This window comes from Morone saxatilis, unplaced genomic scaffold (assembly GCF_004916995.1).
Source record: "Morone saxatilis isolate NCDOM2014 unplaced genomic scaffold, NCSU_SB_2.0 Contig11, whole genome shotgun sequence".
Classification (NCBI taxonomy): domain Eukaryota; kingdom Metazoa; phylum Chordata; class Actinopteri; family Moronidae; genus Morone; species Morone saxatilis.
Genome location: NW_023339663.1, coordinates 17,086,534 through 17,110,988, shown reverse-complemented (window position 1 = coordinate 17,110,988; position 24,455 = coordinate 17,086,534). Strand labels below are relative to the sequence as shown.

Sequence of the window (24,455 nt, the reverse complement as noted above, 5' to 3'; positions counted from 1 at the left end):
TGTTGTTACATTACATAAAATGTTTTAAAAACTTAACTCAGCACTTGACTGTAGGCTTTTGTCAGTGTGCTATGGTATAAATATTGTTGGAATATTCACACCGCATTAACGTTAGTACCACAGTGGGCAGCTGCATTTCAGTAACATCATTTGATGCCGTAGTATTGCTTCACAATACATGCTTGTGTTACTGACATGCCTGCCTCAGTTGGTAATGAAAACTGCAGAAAGTGCTTCAGATTCCAAGATCAGCTTTGTATTCCAGGTCTGTGGGACCTTCTTGTTGTTGTGGTATGCATTCATGGCTTTGGAATGAAATATCCACAGAGTACTTGTGAGACGTCACCTTGAAAATACCATCGTACATGACTAAGGCCACGTAGTTAAGTACAAGCAAAGTTGTTGAAGGCTGTACATTGCTTTTGCTAGGTATTCTGGTAAATGTTAGGTTTAATAATCTGTCAGATGTAAGAATAGCTGTATGAAGCTTTGTTTTAATATCAGTGGAAGAATCTGTTTCCTCATAACATTAACAGTGTTAAAGTGACAGTCTTTTAAGTTATATTGACATGTCAAGAAATTTCTAGATAGGTATACTATATTGGTTGTATTTGTTTAATTTCTAAAATCACCCCTTGTATGTTTTAATTGTCCTCTTCTTGTAATCTTGTCCAGAGCCCAAAAGGAATGATTGCAGCTGAATTCAAAATACTTTCATTCATACAGCAGAACAGTTAAGAATCTCAGTCCATCTGAACTGGAAAAACCGACTCAGGTTAACATCTGTAAAAGGTGTCTAAAGCCTTGTATCCTTAATCTAAGGTCTAGGTAGATCAGAGTGCAAATGCTTCTCTGCCTTTGCTACACTGCCTCCGCGTTCCACTGAATAATGCAGGATGCTCTGCGAGTGTGTGGAATTACAGTTCCTGGAAGAGACGGTCGGTAAAGCTTCATTCTTCCATCATGGAGTCACCATGTTGTCAGTTTGTCTTTGTGGCTGAACTTTTGCCAACTGCAGTGTAGCCCAAATGAGTTTATTTATCAGAACAAGCTTACTGAAAAGCCTTAGCAAGCATGCAGTGACAATGACCCCCTCCCGATGTGTAGCCACCCATATTTGCTATTCTCTGTGTGAGCTGGTAGGATGCCACTTTACACTTGGTTCCTCCCTGTGAGGACAGAGCAGGGAGGATCAGAGGACTATTTCTGGAGTGTGAGATAATGGCCATGAATAAGAAATAGAGATGGAGATAATTTCTCTGCTCGGTCGTGGCCTTTTTTGCAAAGAACAACTCATGTCTGCGCTTTTTTTTGTGTTTTTTTTAGGTGAGATAAAAATAAGATACAACTGAAAAAAAACACTTGCCAGACCTTTATATCAATGAAACTCTGACACTTTGTGAAATATGCTTGTTTGCTATCTTACCCACAGTCAGAAGGAGAAGAATAATATCAATTTTGTGTCTGTGAAGTACAGAATACAGTGTGGAGCTATGTCTGGAGTATATTTAGCCTAGCTTGATACAAATGGAAGCAAAGGGAACACTTAACCACTGTCAAATGTTCATACTTTCTAACAGCTCCGACATGATTATATTTATACGTTGTATTGAATGTTAGCCAGCAAGCCAGGCACAGAGTACAGCCATCAGTCAACGGCCTGCTTCTGTTGTTCCAAAGCAACTGGACTCACAGTAGAGCTCAGCAGCGCTTTATACAACCAGAATCAGTAAATGTTCTAATTTATAAACAGTGAAGACATAAAAGTCTTGAAAAACGATTGAATATTTGTCGATGCCCTCATAGAGGATATGCACACGACAATTCCGTTCACAAGTTCGCTGTGTTTTGGCATCGCGCCACGCATCATGTTTGTGCTGGTTCCACTAACGTAACAATGCCTTGTGTGCTTCAGCCTCTTTGTGGGTCAGACACAAACGGAGAGGGAGAAGGATGAAGGAAGGGAAGCAGCTGTTTGAGGTCAAGGAGCAAACTGTTGAACTTGTTGACCAGGGAGGGACTGTTTTTTATTGGTCGGCGCTTCTCCACAAAGGAGCAGTAAAATATAGTGGAAGCGTCAGGCTGTGAGGAGGAAAAATAGCAGCCAAATCTTACTATTGCTCCTGTCTGTTTGTTTTATTTTGTGATGGTTGCTGAATATCATACCTGCAGTGTGGGCAGGTTATACTTGGCACAGTGGTGTGCCCGTGCTGGGCCTGCTGTTACTGCTGTGCTCAGCACTGTGCATTAGGGTTTGCTAGTGACGGTTTCCATTAAAGACAAACCAGCAGCAGAGTTTTTTATTCTCCGTTAGCTCTGTTCTGTAACGACCTCACCGAAACCAAATGTTACCTGTCAGCCTAGACATATTAAATAAAATCATTAAAAGCACAAGTTGTTGAACTTATTCACAAGATTCTTTGAACTATTTTCAGCTTAATGAGCATCTCTAACATTCCGGGGTATGCAGTGATGGAAAGGTTGAAACTGTAGAAGTGAGCTGTGAACGGAGGAATGTTTTGAAAAGAGCGTCTGACAACGCTGCTAGCAGGCGCAGAAAGCTCTTTGAAGATGTCTTTTTTCACCGATAACACGTGAGGCTCTATGGAAACCTTTGAACACGGTGATATTGCAGAAACCTCCTGTCTCACTCAGTCATTAATTTCCAACCTTTGAACAGTGCCGTAGTATCAGTCAAAATATCTGACATCCAGCCTTTTGTCTTGTGACTGAGGAAAACATGTTCAGCTTTCGTGCAAAGATATATTTGCAGTACATTAATGCATTAGAAGCTAATTGGATGCGTTTAATGGATGGTAAAGATGGACTGATGGTAATGCTGATGTTAATGCATTACTTACTAAATATCAGTAATTTGTGAGAGAAGTCCATTACATAATGCACAGGCAAACATCCGTTATATATTGATATATATTGTTATTATTTTGTACATTTTAGATCAGACAGTCATGTACTGTATGTACCACTGGCCATTAAGTTTTGCTACATACTGGAGTAGTCTATCTGTGGAAACTGGACCTGTTTTGGATGAATTGCTGCCTGTTTAGGTGCAGCTATGAGGCGTCAGGTACGATAACTGCAGTTTTGTTTGTGTGTTGAACTTAACCACCCACTTATTCCCGTGTTACACAGGCTGGGAGTATATGCATGCACTGGGCAGGAAGCAGGATACAGGTCCATCACCTTGGATCATCCTTTTATTGTACCTGTCCGTTTCCTCTGCAGCTCTCGCACGTGGCAGCGAACAGTCACGCGGCTTCTGCTCCTCTTACATTCAGTGGCCCCTCAGCTTGTACGTCACATCCTAAGGATGGAAAATAGATTTGGTTTCACAGGAGGGTGGTGAGGCTTGAGTTGCGTTGATTAAGATAGAGCGGTGCAACCATGGCAACATCCACTCATCCCCCCCAAACCAAAGGAGAGAGACCTGTTTTCTATTTGGCTCTCTTTGTCTCACTGTGTGATTTTACGTGTTGTACTGCTATTGTGCATTCAGCAGGGAAAGGGAAGAACACACACTTATTTAAAACCTAACACAATGTATCTTCTGTGTACCCAGAAGCACTTTGCAGGATCTTTGGTGGATCTGACAAAGTAATACAGCAAATAAGGAAGAGCTAAACATAAGGTGACTCCTGAATGTTAGATCTCTGTCTAGGTTATTTCCCTGACAATAGATCTGTTTCAGCTTTTGACTTCTGTGACTACATAAGCTTACACTGCCATCATTATTTTAGTTGATGTATTTTTTCCAGGTTGTGAGACTTTGACAAAATGTTTCATATGCTGCAAGAGATTAAATGTGCAGCCTCTCATGCTGGTACCTTGTATAGCACATGGATAGGAATTTAGTTTTCCTGACGATTCCTTAATACTGAGCTGTAAAAAATGTTTGCATAGGGCCAAATAAGTGGGTATATTTTGACTTCAAGAACTAAGGAAGGATTGTTAATAAAAGCTGATTATTTAGGCCTGTATAGAAGCTCTTAGCCGGCACGTCTTGAAATGACAGAGCCGGTAAGTTGCAACTCAGAAGCTGAACAGGAGCTGTTGATGGAGGTATGCATTGGCTGTTGCAGAGGGGGCAACCAGCTTTTGGTTACAGGGAAGTCTCCAACCACTAGACCAACCCGATGATGCCTTGTAGTGCTGCTAAAGCTGTACCGATCCGCCTCGCTGTATCTCTCTGTATTAGCTTTGTATTTTGATGAATGCACTGGTGTGTTGACATGTAACGTCTCTCCCCTCACTCCAGGGAAAACCTGTTCCTTATAAATAGGACATGCCTGTGAGGCTGAAATGGTTGGCATAACTGCCTGGTTGGTTTTCTGCTGCTGTGTTGTCTACTGCACCAGCTGTTACAGGCATTTGTTTTGACCATGTGACAAATTTGTCTAAAACTTATTTTAGCAGGTCTTAAGTTTGCTGTTGCTAGCCGTATGTCCGGACACTACTCGTTCCATATGGCTCCAAAGACGTCATAGAGTAGAGATCAGTATGAAAGCGAAGGATTGCTTCAGTTGGTATGTCCAGCTGTCTGAAACTGTAATTTTAGGACGTCACTTGAGCTAATTGTCTTGAATGCTGTCCTTGTCATTCAGTAGATTATTTAAGTCCTCTGGGTTCTTTCATGGTGGTAAATAGTTTGTTCAGGGTATATCTTGTATACTGTAAATGCTGAACGGAAGTGAAGTGATACCTCCCCGGTCACTAAGGTTTCCCTCTAATGTAATTTTAGGGCTGAGTAATTCTGAGCATGCTATGATCTCTATAGGCAATAATGACATTATAACTATTTTAGTATGTGTATATTGCTACAATTATTCAGACTATAAACAATAATGTTGAATTATCCCCCAGCCCCGATGTTGCATAAAATAGTCTTAATAGCACATTCCTCATCTATCACTTCACAGCATTATTATTTAACCCCCATTATCTGATTGTCTACTGAGTGTCCTACCTATATATTCTTAGTCTGTGTGCAGGATAGTCATTGTGTCTGATTGATTTTAATGAGCTTGGAGGCCACTCTTGCACAGACTTGTATCAGAGAAAAGAGCTCAGGCGACGTCACGCCGTCAGTGCACACACAGTTTGTCACAGTTTAATGGCTTTGTGGTGTGTCCAAAACACCCAGTTCTTGACGGTCGTCAGCACGTCTTACCTCTATTGGTGTCGACAGGCCTGCGTCACCACTAGCTGTCCCTGTGACATGGCATTACAGCGCTATTATGGAGTTACTTGAAGTAACACTGAGCCAGCATGTAGCGGAGAGGTAGTGACTGTGCTGCTTATTTTCTGTCAGCCTAGAGCAGATACAACAGCCCGTCAAAGGTCTGATCCCGGCCTGGCTGACCCGCTAACCCACTGACTCAGCCTGCTGGCAAAACTGGCTTACAAGTCACTTGGCACTGTTACACATGTACCACACGTTCCCATCCGACTGGTCATCAACAAGAATTCCATGATATTACTAATAATGATACTATAGGCCTGTTTCTACAGTAGCTCAGAAGGGACAAACCAAACACTAGCTCTCGATGTGGGTGTTTTTTGCACTTTTCACAGCCACCGTAGTTTCTCCTTTGTTCTTGGATGGGGAGGGTGAAGCTACAGATTTTCAACAACTGCTCCGCTATATGCCGCATAAATTGTCTGCATAGCATCTATGTAAGCAATGAAATGCACTGAATGTGAAACATTTCAGACCTCAAACACACAAAACTTTTAAGTTATAATATAAATAGTTTATATTTCAAAATACATTTTTATTCTTACCATTTTCAGACATATTTTCAGTGTTTAGTGGATAGTTTATACATTTCTAGTGTTTGTTTCACAGATTCGTCTTCATTTTTGTGAAGACGGCACTGACATGTTTTTATTTGACCATCTTTATATGTAGAAATCTGCACCAATCTATCACCAGTTGAATGTTTTCATATAACATGTTATTATCATGTGGCCTTACTAACAGCTGTGTGTTTTGTCTGATCCACAGGGCTCCGGAGATTATTTTGGGATTGCCGTTTTGTGAAGCCATAGACATGTGGTCCTTGGGATGTGTGATAGCTGAACTTTTTCTTGGCTGGCCCCTTTACCCTGGGGCCCTGGAGTACGACCAGGTAAACAACCGTCTTCTCACCACTCACTTCTTAGCTGCTATTGGTTCTTGGCACATCATTTTTAAGAGAGTTTGAGCTTTTCAGTCCCTGCTGTGCGTCTCCTGCTATCCTCTCCCTTCTGCTCTACATGCAACTTACCCCAGCATCTCCAACTTCTAGTTTCAGCTTCTATGACTCAGTCTCTCCTCTCTGTACCATCTCCACATGGAAAGTTTCACCCTGTATACAGACTTTTCTCCCATAGGTCAGCTCCCTGCCCCCATTGCCCCACTCATCCTAACACTGCCCATGTGGCTGTCTAGGTAGCGCTGCACCCTCTGGTTTCCACCCAACCAGTTATTTTCCTGGTCTCCTCTTTGTCCCTCTTTTTTTACTTTTCTCCTCCCTTTTCCATTATTCCCCACACTTTCCAATCGAGGCAACCCACAGACGAGTGGGACCAGTCTGTTTGCTTTTGAGTTTCCTTTCAGTCCAGCTCTTTTATTACAGACTTGTCTTCAGGTTACTGACTCGGACATGTCTCCCACTGTTGAAGATTGCAGGACGTGTGATCCATGGCCACTTCGGTCTAAATCTCCCAAAAGAAAGTGTTGCAAAGATTCAGCTGGGAAGAGAAGCTGACAAAGCCTTAAGACAGGCAGACAGAAGCATTCAGCAGTGTTTAGGACAGATGGCTTGACGTTAGGACAAGAATGCAACATTGTGTGTGCAGATGGAAAAAACTGTTATTTCAGTCTGTGCGAGATCTAGTCCTAATGCCGTCTTGGTGCTACTGAAGGGATGTTCTTTAGGAGGATGGCATGGATAAGAGGGAGAGGAAACTTTTGAGGTTCAGGCAAAGAATCTTCTGTGCATAATTACACACAGGAAAAAAACCCCCACTGTGATGGATTGTTTGAATGAAGAAAGAGACTGAGGGCTCAAGGGACTTACAGCACCAAATTAGTGCAGTATTTCCTGGATCTTTGACGATGTACCTACCCGGAGGATTTTATCAGCTGGCGTCTGTGACGGTGGGCAGAAAGGGATATTCTTGTGATTGATGGTATGTCTATTAGAAGCTGTTGGATGTCTGCCCCTCCCAGTGGAGCCCCGACTGTCTTCCCAGGACTAGACTGATCTGGGCTTACGTTGAGCTGCTTTCCCCTGCCCCAGACTCCTATCTACTCAAAGCTTGCCAGCAGAGCCTCAGTCAGATCCAGCGATGTCCCATGCAGCACCCTACATTACAGCACTCAGCCCCGCTGCACATTGCACTCATACCAAAGTGGTTTTATGGCCTGGCATCATTTTTCACTCTCCCCAGGACAGAGACAGGAGAGATAACTCAACACCTCCGAAAGAGATTTGACTGGAGCCCTGCACCACCAGTCTAAATATGATGAATCTGTTTTTGGAGGAGCCAGTCAGCATGTCGCAAAGCTGCTTTAGAGATATCTGGGCCTGGGGGGGTCCTCTTCAATTTAGCGAAGGTCTGCTTGGAGCTGATGAGGTGACGAGGGTGGATGGGATAGAGAGCATAGATAGGGTGTATTAGAGACACTGAAATAGAAGGCAAGATAAGAGGAGGACGTTGTGGAATGTAGTTTGTATCAGATAGAGATCAAAACCCACTGTTTGTAAATGAGTGACTGACTTGGAATTTGAATTCAAATACAATGTAAACTCTGGCGGTGGATTAAGAGTTGGTTGCTTTAGATTTCAGCTTGTTGGATCTTGCTCCTCTCATGTTACGGTCTATTATTGTGTGCTGATTAAAACACCTGCAGTTGATTTTAAGCTCTGGATGTTCTCTGGGATGACTGAACTTACCATCCTGGCCAGTTTAAACAGAATGGTTATGTAGTAAGGTGGACACTTAATGGAGGATCCCTATTCTAGCCCCTGTGCCATTGAGAAATAGACTGTGTGGCTTTTTCTGTGAATGAACTGACACATAGGAAACACCACACTTGGGTTTTTGCCAAGCCTGCCCACTAGGATGGGTTCTCCATTTGGTCATGGAATTGCCCAATAAATGGGAAAACCAGCCAGTGCAGAAGCATGGGACTAATGAAAAAAAAGTATTTTGGTTTCTGGTGCTTTCTGGAGGCTTTACTCTCATAATGAAACAAAGGTTTTCTCACATCCACACCAGCAGTGTTTGGATTGCTTTACACTATTTTCAAATCTACCACCATTTATTGGCTTAAAGTGAAACAAAATTTGTCTGAAAGGTTGAGGATGTGGATAATCATAAATTGGGACACCCTGTGCCATCTCTCAGATATACTGTATACACATATAGATATATAACAGAATTTTAAAATAGAAAGCTTGTCCATTTTTATCGCCTAGAATAAATATCCAACTGACTGTATGTCAGTAAACAGCTAGGCAGCTGACTGCTGGTGTGAGGTGTCATTCAGGGGCCACAGGGTGATCTGTCTAGAGCTGACTGAGCTGCTGCCACCCCCTGCTTCCCCCTTTTCTTCTTCTTATCTTTCTGCAAGGGGTCTTGTTCCATGCCACACAGCATATTGTATTTATAACTCTGGCTCCTCCTCCTTACCTCATCCCCTAGTCACACCATCTTTTACTTCACCAGTGCAGCACAGGGCTGCTCAGGTCTTTGATGTGACAAACCTCACGATTCAGCCAAGGTCTCATTATGAGTGGCTAAGATTAGCCCAGGTGCTGTAGACTTGGAAATGATTCAATTTTCCGTATTTTTTTTTATCTTTACACTCTCTGTGTCTTGCCTCCTCAGGCATCTTATACGCGGTGCAACCATGGGGGTCAGTGCACACTACTCCAGAGACCAAACTAATGTGTGCTTGCTGATATTTTCTTTACTCTGAGTTTTGGCCCAGCTGGCAACCCCGAGGTGCTGTAAGAATAAGAGGATGTTGGCAGGGCCAGTGGAAGCAAAAAAGATTTGGGTTAGTGGGGGTGAAGGCCCCAGAAGGAATTTTCCTGTAAGCTGGTACAAACAGTACCCCAATGTCAAAAATGTGGAAGAGATTCATCACACGCCGGGTTGGTAGGAGGATGTGGGTACATTAGTCTTGACTTTTTATTTATTGCAGTGAGGGGATATCATTGAAAGTCATCTTTTATAGTGTGTATTGTTATATGGACTGCCATAAAATAAATGCTGCCTGTGCTTCCTGTCTGCTCTGCAGCAGGCCCAGGCTCGCTAGATAGTTGTTTTGTGAAGCAGGAGCTTTGCACCAGTGATCTCACTGGTTGGTGAGATCTCTGCAGAGACACGCCTTCCAGGAAAAATAAGGGTTTTCCCGTCACAAGAATTTTCCCACCCACACACACAGGCTGTGTTGTTTCCTTTTTATGTGTCTGTTACTGTTTACGTGCTCAACTACAACACAGCTATATTATGGAAAGGAGGGGAATTTAGTCAGTGTACTTCCAGTGTGAAGTTTGTTGGAACTGACAGTTTCAGTAATTCTTGACTATGTTATGAATAGTCATAAATGGGTTGAAATAAATCAGCATGCATTGGGAAAATAACTAAAGGAAGGGAATTTCCCAAAGAAGAAGTTGACAGTGACTCAATGCTTTTCACAATACTTGGATGTTGGTGTGCCTTGATATAAGGTATGCATCTCCACCATCTGATCTAAATCTCTTACCAGATGATGATATTCATCGTGCATTCTGTCAGAATTCCAATGAATGCACTGCTTTTATCATAACCCCATATAGAGCCAACCAACACAGACATAGTTCCCACACACACACACATTAAGAGCAACACATGAGGTGCTTCCAAAAAAAAAAGTACAGTCTCTGTAGTTCATTTTTTAGTTGTGAGGTGCCTCATGGAACCCACTCACAAACTTGCGCTTCTTCATGATCCTCATCGTTCTCCAGACGCACAGCTCTTTGCTTCTTAGCAGCGCTGAATGTCTAATGGTTGTTGTCTTTTACACTTCGGTGTGATTGACGTCAGCCAGCCTTCTCACTGGTCTCTTCTCATGAACCTGTGTGTGATACAACATCTGACTGACGAGCATCATTACGCAGCAAAGCATTTGGCATTGAGACCAGAGAAACCTTGTTATCAGAGTTTACATGTAAAGACCCTGACACCTTCCAGAGATCATCAACACAAGCTACACTCAGTACAGGGGTCTTATTTGGGTCGAGCAATTTCTCAGGAATGTGCCATGTTCATGGTCTCTGCAGCTGTCCTCACTATGGACTGCACCCATCCGCACAGTAACTTTAACTCTTTAAGGGATTTTGCTGAAGAAGTGATGTCACTATGAATGTCCTTGTAAAGTATTAGTACCTAAAAGAGCGTGTCAGTATACGGTGGTGATGTTTTTCTTTTTGTTTGGTGAATGTATAATAGAGAAATTAGCAATCATAGTGGATGAACAGCATTTATTGTCAAAGTGTCATGTTCAGGATGAAAATCGGTGTTGATCATGTCATATAAAATGGTATTACAGAGCTTTTATTCCACCTTCAACCAATGAAAATTGCCATTTCTTCTTCTGTTCATATTCTCTTTTCTCCCTCCCTTCTCTCCCCATGTCCAACAGATTCGCTACATTTCTCAGACACAAGGTTTGCCAGGAGAACATTTGTTGAATGCGGGGACAAAGACAGCACGGTTCTTTTGCAGAGAGTCGGACTCACCGTACGCAGCATGGAGGCTAAAGGTGAGCCTTATTAACACACCTGAAAAATATGGCAAATTGGTCTGTTACCATTGCTAAAAGCTAATGCTGAAAATTCCAGGTCAGCTTTAACAAATATTTTCTTCCCCGCTCTGGGCAGTTCCTAATAAATAAGCAATGATAGCTTTCTGGAACCAAACCGAAACTTTCACACAAGGACTAACTGTTGCAATAAAGTCTTATCAAAGATCAAGTGAAAGAAAATAGACATACTTGTGGTCTGCTAGTCACATTGCTTCACATACTGTGAATCAGGTTAGGGTTCTAGGAAAAAATTTCGAGCAAATTTACTAGCAGAGGCAATACATTTTAAAAGTGAGTCATGACTGCCCAACCTACTTTCCTACGAAGCATGAATGAACTAGTTTATAGGAATGTAAAATATCCTAACATAACTGAGCATGACAACTGTTTCACTGAATTCCGTTTGTACAGCCCCACTAAACATTTTCTTTTTCTGTAGTCAACAGATGAGCATGAGACGGAAACAGGAATGAAATCAAAGGAAGCAAGGAAGTACATCTTCAGCTGTTTGGATGACATAGCGCACGTACGTTCAGCTGCTTGGACCACAATGTACTTAACCGGACTTCAGAGGAAGTTCAACATCAAATGTTTGGAGGGTGTAGGCGACTAGGTCTATACCAGAGGAAGTACACCTACAGCTGTGTGAACAGTACAGAGCATACACATTGTATTACTGGGAAACAAAAGAGCACCTCTAAGCTTAACTTCCCTTCAGTTAAATACTAAACCCAAATGTAAAAAAATTAAGGTTTCACTCACTACTCTCTGCAGAAACAGACCACAGTCGGAAATTCCCCAAGCAACCACCAATGCTTGTTTTAAGTGTGTACTTTTGTAAGTCAGTCAGTCCGTCCATGACTAATTCGTTCTTAGGAAATTAGTGACATTAAAAAAAGTCCATTGATTAATCCTAGTCAGAGCATACTGCAATGTTACATTACTCATTTTATTTGACTTTTTTCTTCTTTTCTTTTTAATATGTTTTTTCTGATGATGAACAGTTATTTTCACCAGTAGTTTAACCAGTGAAATGTTTGTATTCCAGGTGAACTTGGTGATGAATCTGGAAGGTAGTGACTTGCCAGCGGAGAAGGCAGACCGTCGGGAGTTTGTGGGCCTGCTGAAGAAGATGTTGTTGATTGATGCAGAAGAGAGGATTGCCCCTGCCGAAGCTCTCAGCCACCCTTTTGTGACCATGCAACACCTGCTCGACTTTCCCCACAGCAACCAGTAAGTCCCCTTTTTACTTACGATTTTCAGGCACGTCCACATCATAACCTTACTCCATAACTCAAACTCTCCATGTCACTCCTCTGCCTGTAGTGTAAAGTCATGTTTCCACATCATGGATGTTTGCTGGACTCGGCCCAGCGCATATGAGGCGGCCAACAGAAATAAAGGCCCTTTCGTCAGACCGGTGACAACAACCGCTGCTGCCTCTGTCAACCACCCATTCAGCAAGATGGCCGGTGTCCACACTCAAGTAAGTCGTTCATTATGCGTTTCCGTCAGGATCTGCCATTTATATCAGTGTGCAGGGTTGTTTTTATTGCACGTACACACAGTAGTACACTAGATCGGAGAATTACAACGACAAAGGGACCAACCAACTAATGCTTTGGTATATACATTAATTAGATTATTTTTCCCTGAACTGGAAAATGGGTGGTGAGATCATTCCATGAGTGATGGAATAAATCACAGATGGCGTTGGTTATTGACATGCAATGTGTGTCATCTGCTCCTGTGAAGACTGATCATGTAGACAATTTCTTCGCCGTTATTGCTTCCATGTATGCTGACTTTCCCATCTTATTGCGTCTCAGCACTGCTGTCATGGCAACAAAATCACGTCATGTTTCTGAGGTCATGGCAACAGTGCAAATCAGTGTTGTTGCTGAGGAGAACGAAGGAGCTGACCCTTTTTTTGGCATTGGATCTTTTCTAATGCAAAACATGTCAAAAGCCACTATACTAAGGTAGAAATATGAAAACATTAATGTGACACATTACTTCTAATACAATATAATGGTGTAAGGACAGATTTAAGGATGATATTAGAGACTTTCTCATTCAGAATTTAAACTTGATAGAAGAGTACCTGGTCATATTCCTTGCACAATAAAACTACTAGGCTATAATTTCTGTTTCCATGGAGCAGTATAGTAAGTGGTTTATCTTTCTTGCTCAGAAGAAGAGAATTGAACAGGAAAATGTGGTGGCTTTTTTAGTATTATCCTCTGAAAGCTTGCTTTGTGTTTACTATCATGTGTGGGGGCTGGGCTACATGCAGAAGCTGCAGCAGAACAATATAAGCCTAGTTCTCATTATTCAATAAATGTGATTATAGCCAGGCACGAGAGCAGCGTGAGCAGTGAAGCAGAGGCACATGCTCGACTGTTCTTTGTTTATTTCTCATGCCTGTCTCAAAGAGTAAGTTCAACATTGTTCGTCAACCTTTTACTTGTCCGGCCTTAATTAAATTGGTCTCACAAAGACTCTTATCATCCCAAGATATACCAATCCGTTTATGAGGATGTTCATATAAAAATAAAATTGTATGCTTTTTAAACAGATCAAAAACTGCTTTTAATGAGATGAAAGTATTGAAGTATTGAAAGTATTGAATACGTATCATTCAATACTTTCCTTTGCCTGTTGTAATTCTTTAAGTATGGTGACTCTATTTTTCCATGATGGTGATAAGTAAACAAGTGGGCCATGAATACTTTTTGCTTCAGTACCCTGAACTTCCTCTGGAGTAGGTCAGCCATCTGTCCTAGGTTACGATGGTGATCTACCAAAGGAGAGCCAAGTGAGCCACCGTGCTTCGACTGAAGACGGGGTTATGCCTAAAGTTAACTGACTAACTCACTAATCTCTCAGTACAAGACCCTCCGGGGCTCTGTCTGGCTGCAAAACATACTGCTCTTGACAGAGATGTCGCCATCTACTGGCTCTTTAATGCCACTGTTGATCATTTTAATACCCCCGAAAAGTCCAGTCATATCCCCTTTCCCTTTATTTTAGGGGTTAGCCCCATCAGCCCCCTCAGTGATGCACCCTGGGATACCACTGCAGACAGGAAGTGGTCAGTTTGGATGCAACGATTCATTTCAGCAGGCACTCATTCTATGTCCCCCAACCATTCAAGGTAAGGCTTGTAAATCTTTTTTTCATTATTATTTATTTTCTGATGGTTAGACTAAATATCTTCAAGTGAAAACTGTTTCTGTCTATTGTCCCTGCAGGAATCCCCACCAACACAGCTAAACCAGCAGGCTACTCTGTTCGAATGGAGGCTACTGTGCCTCTGGTCACTCAAGCACCCCCCATCCAGCCCATACAAATCAGACCTGGAGTCATCACACAGGTAAGTGGTAGAAATCAGTGATACAAAGACACTCGTGTATGTGTGGGAATGTTTGAAAGTTGATCTTTGATGTGCAAGCTGATGAAAGCATTATAGGGAGGAAAATGAGTAGAAACATTAAAATGACTATGCTTCACTGCTATTCAACAGGCCTGGTCCAACCGTGCACAGCAGATCTTGGTGCCGACTTGGCAGCAGGTGACCTCAGTGCCCCCACCACCAACCACTTTGGCATCTGACACTGTGGCGGGCTCACAGAGATTGGGTGACTGGGGGTAAGCAATTTGTGTGTCTGTTTCACGTGGTTACAGCACAATATATTGCTGATACATTATCTGTATCCTTTCTATGTTCCTTATATTTCCAATATGTAATATTATATAAAGCAATCTTTATTATTGCTATTACCTTTTAGTTGCCATGTACACCCTTGGGAATGGCTGAACTGCTCTGATACAGCACGCTTGCTCCCCTGAATGTTAATGATCGATGAGTCATGCGTGTCCTTTGGGACCAGTGACTGAGACCATTTTCTCAGTAATGGTGCTAAAGGCTTTCGGCTCAATTTGCACTGTTCTGTTTTCTTAATGCAGGAAAGTGCGTCCCCATGGTAACCATTACAGCTCCATGATTGCACACCCTCAGCCATTCTTAACCAACCAAATGACCATGTCCACCCACCAGCCAATCAACATAGGCATTGCACATGTGGTGTGGCCACAGCCAGCTGCCAACAAGAGAGCCAAGCCTTGCGTAAACAGGTACGGCACATGGGTTTTGCCTTTTGCAACTAAAACACATATACATAAACCAAAAGGTGTTCTCCGTGTTTGAAAGTGATTTGTTTTCTTCAACAGGGGCAACAACTTCTTCCAAAACACGAACATCCAAAATCTAGCATGCCAGTCCCCAAAGATGGCCGATATAGCAAAGAATGTGCAGGAGGTAGAAGAGGAGGAAGCCAGATGCCCAGAAGCAGGGCATACTGCTGGAGAGGAGCGAAGAACAGCGCAGGCGGTGGAGGATGATGAGGAGAACTGCTGTAAAGTGGAGCCAGACTGTGAGGAGCTTTCAGTTGCGCAGGAGCAGCGGCAGGCCATGGTGATCTCTGACCTAGCCAGCCCGACCGTCAGCGTCATCAGTATCAGCAGCGACGAAGAGGAGAGCGCACAAAGACACTCGATGGGGGAGTGAGTACTCATCATCAGGTTTCCTTCCAACAACATCTCTAAATTGGTTCTCTAAAAGGTTTGTGTCTTATTTTCTTTGTGTCTCTCTGCACACAGGTGTAAGGGTAGTGCAGATTGTGAGGCGTGTCAGAGCACTGTCAGTATGGAGAGAGTCTGCTCCCTCAGCAGTCCAGACAGCACGCTTAGCACCAGCTCTTCAGCCTCAGCCCAGTCCAGCACTTCACCCTGCAAACACCCCAACAGGTAAGGATGATTCAAACAAAAGCGCCTACAAATGTTTTGCTTGCTTTTACATTAGCTGCTGCACTGCCACAAAGGAGATATCTCTTTCTCTTACGTCCTTTCTCACTGGTTGCTCTCTTGCAGCATGTCGGACGATGAACAGGAGAGCGGTTGTGACACGGTGGACAGCTCGCCTGCCTCGGACGCCTCTGGCCACAGCAGCAGTCCCTTCACAGAGCGGCGCTTCATCGCTGACAGCAACCAAAACTGCGAGCCCCGTGTTGCCTGCGTTGCCCCAGAGACTGAGCCCAGCAAGCCAACAGTTCGTACTGTTGTGGTGCCTCCAATGAGGGTGCAAAACAAAAACAACCCGGCTATCATCAGTGAAGCACCTGGCAACACAGGTAAAACTAAACACATAATGCACTGGTAACACAAATACATTCACTTTGTCTGACTTTTGAGTTGACCTGAAAATGTATATTAGGTGTCAAACACATAGACTGAAATTTTGAAACATGTAAGAACTACCAGTAAGAGTATTAGATGGTAGTCTGGTAGTTCTAAACCGAAATTATCATATGAATAATGCAGGTGACGGGACACTTTATCCTGCACATTCAGGTGTGTGAAGTGACACACTGACACTGGTGTTATCCACTCAGTAGACCAGCAAGTGCATGAGTAGGTCATGCTAGCTCAAAGATCCAGTCACCACTGCTGCTGTCTGCTCCACAGGTCACATGGCCTGGGATTACACTGTCTTTGTAGGCCACAGAGGTTCTCACAGGTGATTATGGGTGACCTGCCCTGACGTATCTGCTCTGATCTCTCTCGAGCGGATATTTGTTTGCTGTCAACCCTCCAGGCTCTGAGAGCCCCTGTATCTGTGTGGATGTGCACTTTTTAAAGCTACATAAGCCATGCGTAATTGTCCCAAAATGTCTAATATCCTGAATAGAATACTCAAAACATGGGTGTCAACTAGAGAAGATTCTGGCTGTCAGAAACAAATACATGTTTGATGAATGTTTCTTTCAGGTGTTAAGGAGTTACGCATGCGATATGTAGCCTTAATAACAGCTGTGGTCAGTGGGACATTGCCGTCTCTTTCAACAGAGTTTATTTAAGAGCTACCTCTTCTATAAGTCTTTTTTTAAAGAGGATGGTTCAACTGCAAATCCTCAGAGAAAATCATGCCGTCATATTGCCTCTCATGTCAAAGGCATCTCCCTCCCCAACCCTCAAACTATTGCAGCTAAAGCCCCACATAAAAGGGCACATCTTGCTATTCTAGTGCTACCAGGTGTATTTATAGCTGGTGGTCTGACCCCACTATAAGCTCTGTGTACAAGCTTAGTTACCAACTCCTCCCAGATCCCCCCAAACGTATCTATTTATAATCACCTAGATCGTATTCAGAGGACACATGCCACTATATTTAAAGGTTTGGAACTGATCAAACACATCTGAAATCCCTGACAAGCCTACAAAGCCTCCTGCCACAAATGTTGCCATTTCTGCGGTTGTGATTCGATCCAATCTCTGGTTGCATCTTTTTTTTGTGCCTGCGATTCACATTGTGCTATTGATAGTATTGGACCAAATTGTCCGCATTAACATATGTCATCTCCATCTCTCTGTGTTCCTCCATCCCTCCCTCTTAACATGACGTCCTACCTCAGTCTTAGAGTCTTCATGCCAGTCCAAAGGGCGAGGCATTCATGGGCGGCAACATCACCACTCCACTCCCCTCCTCAACAGGCCGCAGAAGATCACCCCTGCATTCCAGCCCCAACAACAGCAGCCTATAGGCTTTGGGCAGGTGAGCACATGCAGTCATGAACATAGGCGTATTTTTATATTCCCACTGTGAACAGTTGTTGACTAGAGAGAGACATTGGGGACAAGCGTTTGTATGGCCAGAGAGAATTTGTGTTTATTGAAGGTGGCAAATATATCTTTCATCTTGACAGGAAAACTGATTGCAGGGATAAAAGCCCTCTCCCACTAACACACAACCTAGGTTTAATCACCGGCAGAGGTATTGCCGGTTTGGACAGCGTGTCTTTTGCTTCTGGGAATTTTCTAACATTGTCATATTAAGTAATTCTGGCCTGCATCCATCCCTTTGCTGAATTCACCAACTTAAAGTGGTTGTAACTACACTGTGCATCAAGGTGATAATGACCATTTGACCATCATTTAAAATTTGAATTGCAAATATTTCCTTTTTGTAGCAGAGCAGCAGTCAAGAATACACTTCCTACTGTAGATTTTGTTACTAACAAACCTATGAGACACGCTCAAGATTACTCACTCACATTTGGTGGGTGAACATTTTGAACTATGTTTAAGGAAGAAGGCATTTTACTGTAATACTGCTTACTTACTGCATTGCCAGTAAGACTGAGAATACATTGAATACTCTAATATTAGACACAAATGAAGATGAGGTGGACTAGAGCTGCTACACTGACAAGTAAAAATGCAAACAGCAGCATCTAGTGGCTCATGAAGACCAATTCTGTGTTCATGAAAACGGTGAGTCTGATAAGCTAGATATTGTTCTTCTCTCCTTCAGGTGCAGCATTTCGGTTCCTGCCATCAGGAATGGAATGGCAACTTTGCCCACCGGAGACCACAGGCCTATATCCCCCCCACCATGCATGGGCACACATTTACCCTATCCCACAGCAGCCCAAACCACACTACGGGCCCCCACCCCCACCTTGGGGGCCACCCGCACTCCCATTCCACCTTACTGTCCTACCCCCCGTCTGGTCCTCTGGTCACGGCTGCGCCCGTGGCCCACCTCTTGGCTTCTCCTGTAGCCTCCCGCCCCGTCCTCCAGCCCACCTACAGCATCTCCCACCCGGCAGGCATCGTGCATCAAGTCACAGTGGGCATCAACCCCCGGCTGCTGCCCTCCCCCACCTTGCACCCCCAGGGCCAATTTAAGCCCCTCTTTCCCCCGCACTCCTACATTGCCTCGCCTGCCTACGCCAGTTTCCCTCTCAGCCCCACCAAAATAAACCAGTACCCTTACATCTGAGCATGGCTGCCCTGGTATCCTTCATACCACCAGAGGGCTAAGTGAACAGGGCGAATTCTATCTTAAACCACAAAGAACATGGTTTTAATTTCCAAAACCATGGCACAACCACAGAGAAAGCAAGCTATTTTTTGAATCATGTAGAAATTGAACTTCAAGCTTTAAAAAAGAAAAACGAGTTCCAATGGTGGAGATGATTTGGGCAAAAATTAAGAAGGAAATAATGTATGAATGATTGAATGAAAGAATGAATGAGTAGTTAAACTCACACTTAATGTGTTTTGCACATTTGATATATCTTTGCATTGGATCTTCTACGAATACTCCTCAAAACAGGTAAATAATTGGGGTGGTGTTGAATAGTTAGGACTTTGCACCCCTGATCCCAGCTATTTTTCTATATTGCCTTCTTACGTGTGCAAGACACATTCATATTTGTAAAGCCATCCCAGTCTCTAGCTCTAGATTGACAGATGCACACGTTGTCCACAGTGTATGTTGTACTGCGTTTGAAGTATTTGTACCTTTTTCGGTGTCTTTTGGTGTTAGCAATGTCAAGTCATTTAACCGATTTAAATAGGGTTGTTCCTCACGCTGCATGTGGTCTTGCATGAGCAAAAATGTAAACGGAAAGATGCATAGACGTTGCTCTTATTGTTCGTGTCACAAGACTCGCTGCATTGTATAACTGTCCCCAGCCATAGTGCCTTACATATTTGAGGTTGTTAATGTTACTACTTATATATGACTATATACATGAATATTAATGTACTGGACTGCAGCACTTGAAATTCCAATCAGTTGGTGCATCCTATGTGTGAGTATATATATGCACATGTGTATATGTCCATGCATAGCCTGCATTGATGTGATGTATCGCGGACAGCGGTGCTTATTTTTTGGAGTCGGTGTATATTTCAGTGTGTAGTGAGTTACTTTTCTGTTCTTTCAAGAAGAACAGCATGCTTTGCTGTTGCGAATGCTTACTGTTTCATTAAAAACTGTTCTTTTTTTTTGTTCTCCCTTTCCCGAATGAACTAGTGTACAAAGTGCAAGTACTGAGTATTGCTTAATATTTGATAATCACTTTCTATTTAGTGAAACTCTTATTATGAACAGTATTTGTACTGTTGACGAAACTGCAATACAATCTAAATAGCCGATTATTTTTTCTTTTTTGTCTTCGTATTTTCATTTTGAGTGTGTTCACTTTGTTTCTTAGATGTTTAGAAGTGTGGTGGGCATGGCTTTGATTAGGTAAGGAAAAAATGCAAATTAATTCACGGTATGGAATCTTCTAAGCCTGAGCAAACCATGCAGTATTTGATATACACACATATATGGACATATATTATAGAGCTAGACTATTTAGTACAGATGCTTGATAAGGTGTGAGTTAATTGTGTGCAATTCTCTCATTTATGCATGTGTGACAAAGTTAACTTTTCCCTTTACATTATACCATTTGTTAAAGGCTTAAGGCTTATCGGTGTCAACTGCTTATTTTATACATTCCGTCAGGGAGGATATATACATATATAGATATATATGATGGTAGCACCAGTCTATATATATATATATACATGTATATATAGATATGCTGTGTGTGCATTTTTTTCCTGTTCATTTTACTAGTTACGTGTGTAATTGTCTTTTATTTTCAAATGAAGTTGCTTGTGCAGCACCAAAGACTGTAATTCATTTCCTGAGCAAGGTAGCTATTCTGTTTGCATAGACCTCAGTTATACTGTAGATGTAGAATGGGGTTAAATTAAAACAAACAAAAAAATTGTATTTAAAAAAAAAAACGGCCGAGTTTTGTCTAGCTTATTGGGCAATTAATAAGTCGTATCATTTCTTCTTGAATGTATCATAGATAAGCTGCTATATGATGATTGCCACTTCAATAGCTGTGAAATTAGGTGATTTCTCTGAGTTTAAACCTAGCGTTGCTATTTTTGTATAGGTCCCTAATTATCTGAAATAGAAGTGGTTTTGATTTTTGTGTTTTGCGTTCATATTTGGAGTGTCATTGTAACTACTGTATTGCTGATGATGAACATTAGTTGCATTTGTTGTTTCTCGGGGTGTGTGTTTTTGCATCAGTATTTTATCCTTATTAACCTTTCGGGCTCATCACTGCATATAAATGATGTATCGATGTAACTTAATTTTTGTATGTTTTCATATTGACGTTTTGTACACATCTAAAGCTGTAGCTTGCAGGATTGATTTAACTTTTTCATTGTACGTATACTTTCAGTACTCTTCGGTGTGTTACAGAAGCACTGTGAGATGCCAGAAAAAAAAAAATCCATTATGTTCATTGAAAAGCTTCAGTAATGTTTCCACCAATTACACACAAACACGCTCACCACTAAGCACTCATACAGGTAGTTAGGCTTGTAAGGGTTTGGGTGATTAGACCATGTGTCCAAAAAAAACAAACTTAGCCCAATGTTTCTGTACCCAAATAATGTTTTACAACTTGTTTTACTGTTAAATTGATTTGAACAAATATGTATTGCAACCTTTTAACTGTTCAATGTTATATCTGGCTAAAATATCAGTTTCACAGTTTGATATTCTAAACTGCCTTGTGTTCGGATCGCTCTCCCCTTTATTAGTGTCTCATATCAAAACGATGTTTTGTCAATGCTAAACTGTGGCCATTGTTACGTGTTCCTTACTGAAATTGAGACAGTGTGAGCAGCACTGCGTATGTGCCTTGAGATTCAGAAAGTGAGAGTTCAAGATGGTGATTCCTCACCGCTTATTTGAGGAGAAAGGCATAGAATCCAACAACGGTTTATTACCGTATAGGGTAGACAGTCTTTTAACGGCCACATGACCAGAAATAAACACAAAAACAGACACAAAATATGACTTCATCCCAGTCATTCCAGAGACTTGTACTCCTCTGTTCACCTCGTAGACATGGCAGAGGACACGTACACAGTGGTGGTTCTCGTCTCGTTTCGGACAGCCGCCACCAAACTCCCCTCTGTGATAACACACCAATAAAACACACACACATACACTTTGAATATGACACTCAATCTTTGGATAGTCACTCTGGCTGAACAGCAGATGCAATACTTTACATTGTGCGGTCATTGCACCACCAAGTGTTCTTAGATAATCTCCATGCTTGCATGTACACCTAAGTTGCTTCACTTTGTCTGCCTAGAAGCTGTCTGCTCAGAGCAGCTTTTCCATCGTGTAAAAGTTAACCAGAGTGGGGAATAGCCAGATCACAGTTGACAACACTGGCCTTTAAAATCACTGGAGCCAGGTATAGTCTATCTGGATGTTTATCCTGTGTTCTGGATGGAAACCGCTCTGGTCAAGGAGATTATTGTGGTCAGTCATGAGTGCAATACTCCACATTTAAACGCTGACATTGATGGTTGTATGTTTTTTGATAGCTTTTTTTCCCTTACCTGTATGCTTTACTGATCATACTCAAGTATCATTTTGGTAAAGAAAGAAGGCATGCACTTGACAGATTAGTGCTTGAAATAGTTCCCCAATACTAAGCATGTGAAATGTAATCTGTGTTTTGATTCCTCCAAAGGTATTCACCAGCAATGCGCCTGCATAAACTCTCCCATACTTGTTAGTAAAAGAATGGATGCAAGAGGAGAGAAATCTTCAAACTGTTTTTAATTTTCCACACACGATTGACACCTTGGTTTATGAATAACTTTTTTTGAGGATTCATGTATCATTTAACAGATAAAACAGTCATTTGTAAAATTACTACTATTAAAGTTATGACTTTGATATCAGAAAAAAAAATCCTCTGCTGCGGTATTATCCTTTAAAGATGTTAATTCAGGGTCTGTATTAGTCTAAATGCTACTGTGTTACTCTTTGATTTGATGGAATTGTTTTATTCGAGCTCTTATTTTCAGTTTTCTGGTCATCTGTATCAATTTCAGAGTTAATTCACACTGCAAGTTATGGAATCATCTGTTTAGATTGCTCATCAAATAGACTTGATTATGAAATCTGAACTGTTACTGTTTTAATACCTGTAGATTTTTTGTGGCTTTGTTTTTTTTTTTTGTTTCATTTGCTTTTTTTATTTTGTGCTACACTAGTTTGCCATGTAGCAATTGCACTGTGCAATATTTACAGTATGAGGACTGGGAAAACTAACTCTATGGATGTGATGTCTATTTACAGTTTGCGATAGTGTTTCCTCTCTAGTTCTCAGTGATTTAGGTGTGACCAAGCCTTCTCTACTTTGTCACATTAAGCGGGTTTTCCAGGTGACTCTTTTGGTGAGTGTCAAAATAAGACTTTATGGTGTATTATTGTTAAGATTCACTTTGAATTAAAAAAATCTATTGATGCAGCTTGTCTTGTCTTGGTCTGTTTTTTTTTTCCATCATTTTATTAATTCAGGGGCTTTTCTTGTATAATATTGGTATATTGAAAGTTGAGCACCACATTTTCACCACATTGCTGGTTAGCAATTATGGAGAAATGGTTTTCAAAATGTTTCTAGCGTAAGACGATCTGCAACTGATGATTATTTTTATTATTGATAAATCCTTTTGTCTATAAAATGCTAAAAAACCAAAAGTGCATTTCAGTTTCAACCAGCTGTTTAAACTTGAAAGATGTTCAATTTTAAATGATACTAAAAAGAGGAAACCAGCAAATCCTCGCATATGAAAAACTGCAACCAGAGAATGTTTAATAAAACACTAAATTAGGATTAATTGATTATCAAGGCTTGTGTTGTGGAAATAATGTCATTAATTTTCTGTCAGTCAATATTGCATTCACTGACTAAGCGTTTCTGCCTCAAACTTGGACAAGACGTATTTAAAAATCCACAGAAACATTAATAGGGAACTTAAACAATTGATGACACAATTTCTTTATAACTCACAAACTCCATGTGGTGATGCAGATCATGTGATATGATTGAAAGCAGATCAGACAGCTTCTAAAGGGCCCCTGTGGCAAGATTGTTTTCTCAAATTAGAGGCCTAATATGGATGAGCACATTTCTATTGCCCCTGGAGTCCATTTCAAACAAACCAAAAATATTATTCCTAAATAAATTATGCCATTATTGTTATAATATCAGAAATTATACACCAAAAGTCCAAATTACTTCTAAAAAAAAAAGCTTCTTTGTGGTGAATTCTTGTCAGATGGGGTTTGTCTGATTTTATCACTTTGGAACCTTTAAAATGCAAAAAACAAACCCCCAAAAAAACAAGGGGCCTTCATCTCCTCTCATCATCTACAGATTTTATGAGGTTTCTCTGGGTCTGGGCTGACACCTGGTGGAGGTGAGGAGGAACAGCAGCTGTCCTTGTATCTACACCATGAACACATTCAGGCAGCACTGTACCCCTCAGGGCAGCCTGCACATACCTGTTAGTGGAAGTCAAGACATTGTTTATGTATTTTTTAAATCCAAACCGTGCGCGTTAACACGTCTGAAGCTGGCTCTGCTTCATACGGACTCCTGTTTCTCTCACCAGCAGAGGTCGCCCTGCAGGCTGCGCGCTTTGCCGCTCTCCCGACAATTAACGGCAGAGAGCTAATTTGCGCACTTTGACCAGGGGGGAGTGTTGCACTTTAAAATTATCCACCCACCAGCTGCCCTATCCTTACATTTGCGGGCTAAACGTCACCCGAGCACACACACACACACACACACACCGAGTATCCCGCCGTCCATCTGGAGCAGGTCTGGAACAGCTAAATGTCAAACCTTTGGAA

The 24,455-nt window shown here is 41.8% G+C and overlaps 1 protein-coding gene across 2 annotated transcripts in view; it reads left to right on the top strand.

The window, feature by feature from the left end:
* The window catches only part of hipk3b (homeodomain interacting protein kinase 3b), a 35,972-nt gene extending 12,904 nt beyond the window's left edge, over positions 1 to 23,068 (top strand). For both annotated transcript variants that reach the window (XM_035682569.1, XM_035682570.1), the window contains exons 3-16: positions 6,026 to 6,149; positions 10,700 to 10,819; positions 11,301 to 11,387; positions 11,910 to 12,094; positions 12,188 to 12,347; positions 13,895 to 14,018; positions 14,116 to 14,237; positions 14,388 to 14,512; positions 14,831 to 14,998; positions 15,095 to 15,427; positions 15,524 to 15,670; positions 15,794 to 16,053; positions 17,335 to 17,474; positions 18,234 to 23,068. In XM_035682569.1, the coding sequence (XP_035538462.1) occupies positions 6,026 to 6,149; positions 10,700 to 10,819; positions 11,301 to 11,387; positions 11,910 to 12,094; positions 12,188 to 12,347; positions 13,895 to 14,018; positions 14,116 to 14,237; positions 14,388 to 14,512; positions 14,831 to 14,998; positions 15,095 to 15,427; positions 15,524 to 15,670; positions 15,794 to 16,053; positions 17,335 to 17,474; positions 18,234 to 18,704 (2,566 nt within the window). In that variant the 3' untranslated portion in view covers positions 18,705 to 23,068. The remainder of the gene's footprint in view (positions 1 to 6,025; positions 6,150 to 10,699; positions 10,820 to 11,300; positions 11,388 to 11,909; positions 12,095 to 12,187; positions 12,348 to 13,894; positions 14,019 to 14,115; positions 14,238 to 14,387; positions 14,513 to 14,830; positions 14,999 to 15,094; positions 15,428 to 15,523; positions 15,671 to 15,793; positions 16,054 to 17,334; positions 17,475 to 18,233) is intronic.
* The last annotated feature ends 1,387 nt before the right edge of the window (positions 23,069 to 24,455 follow it).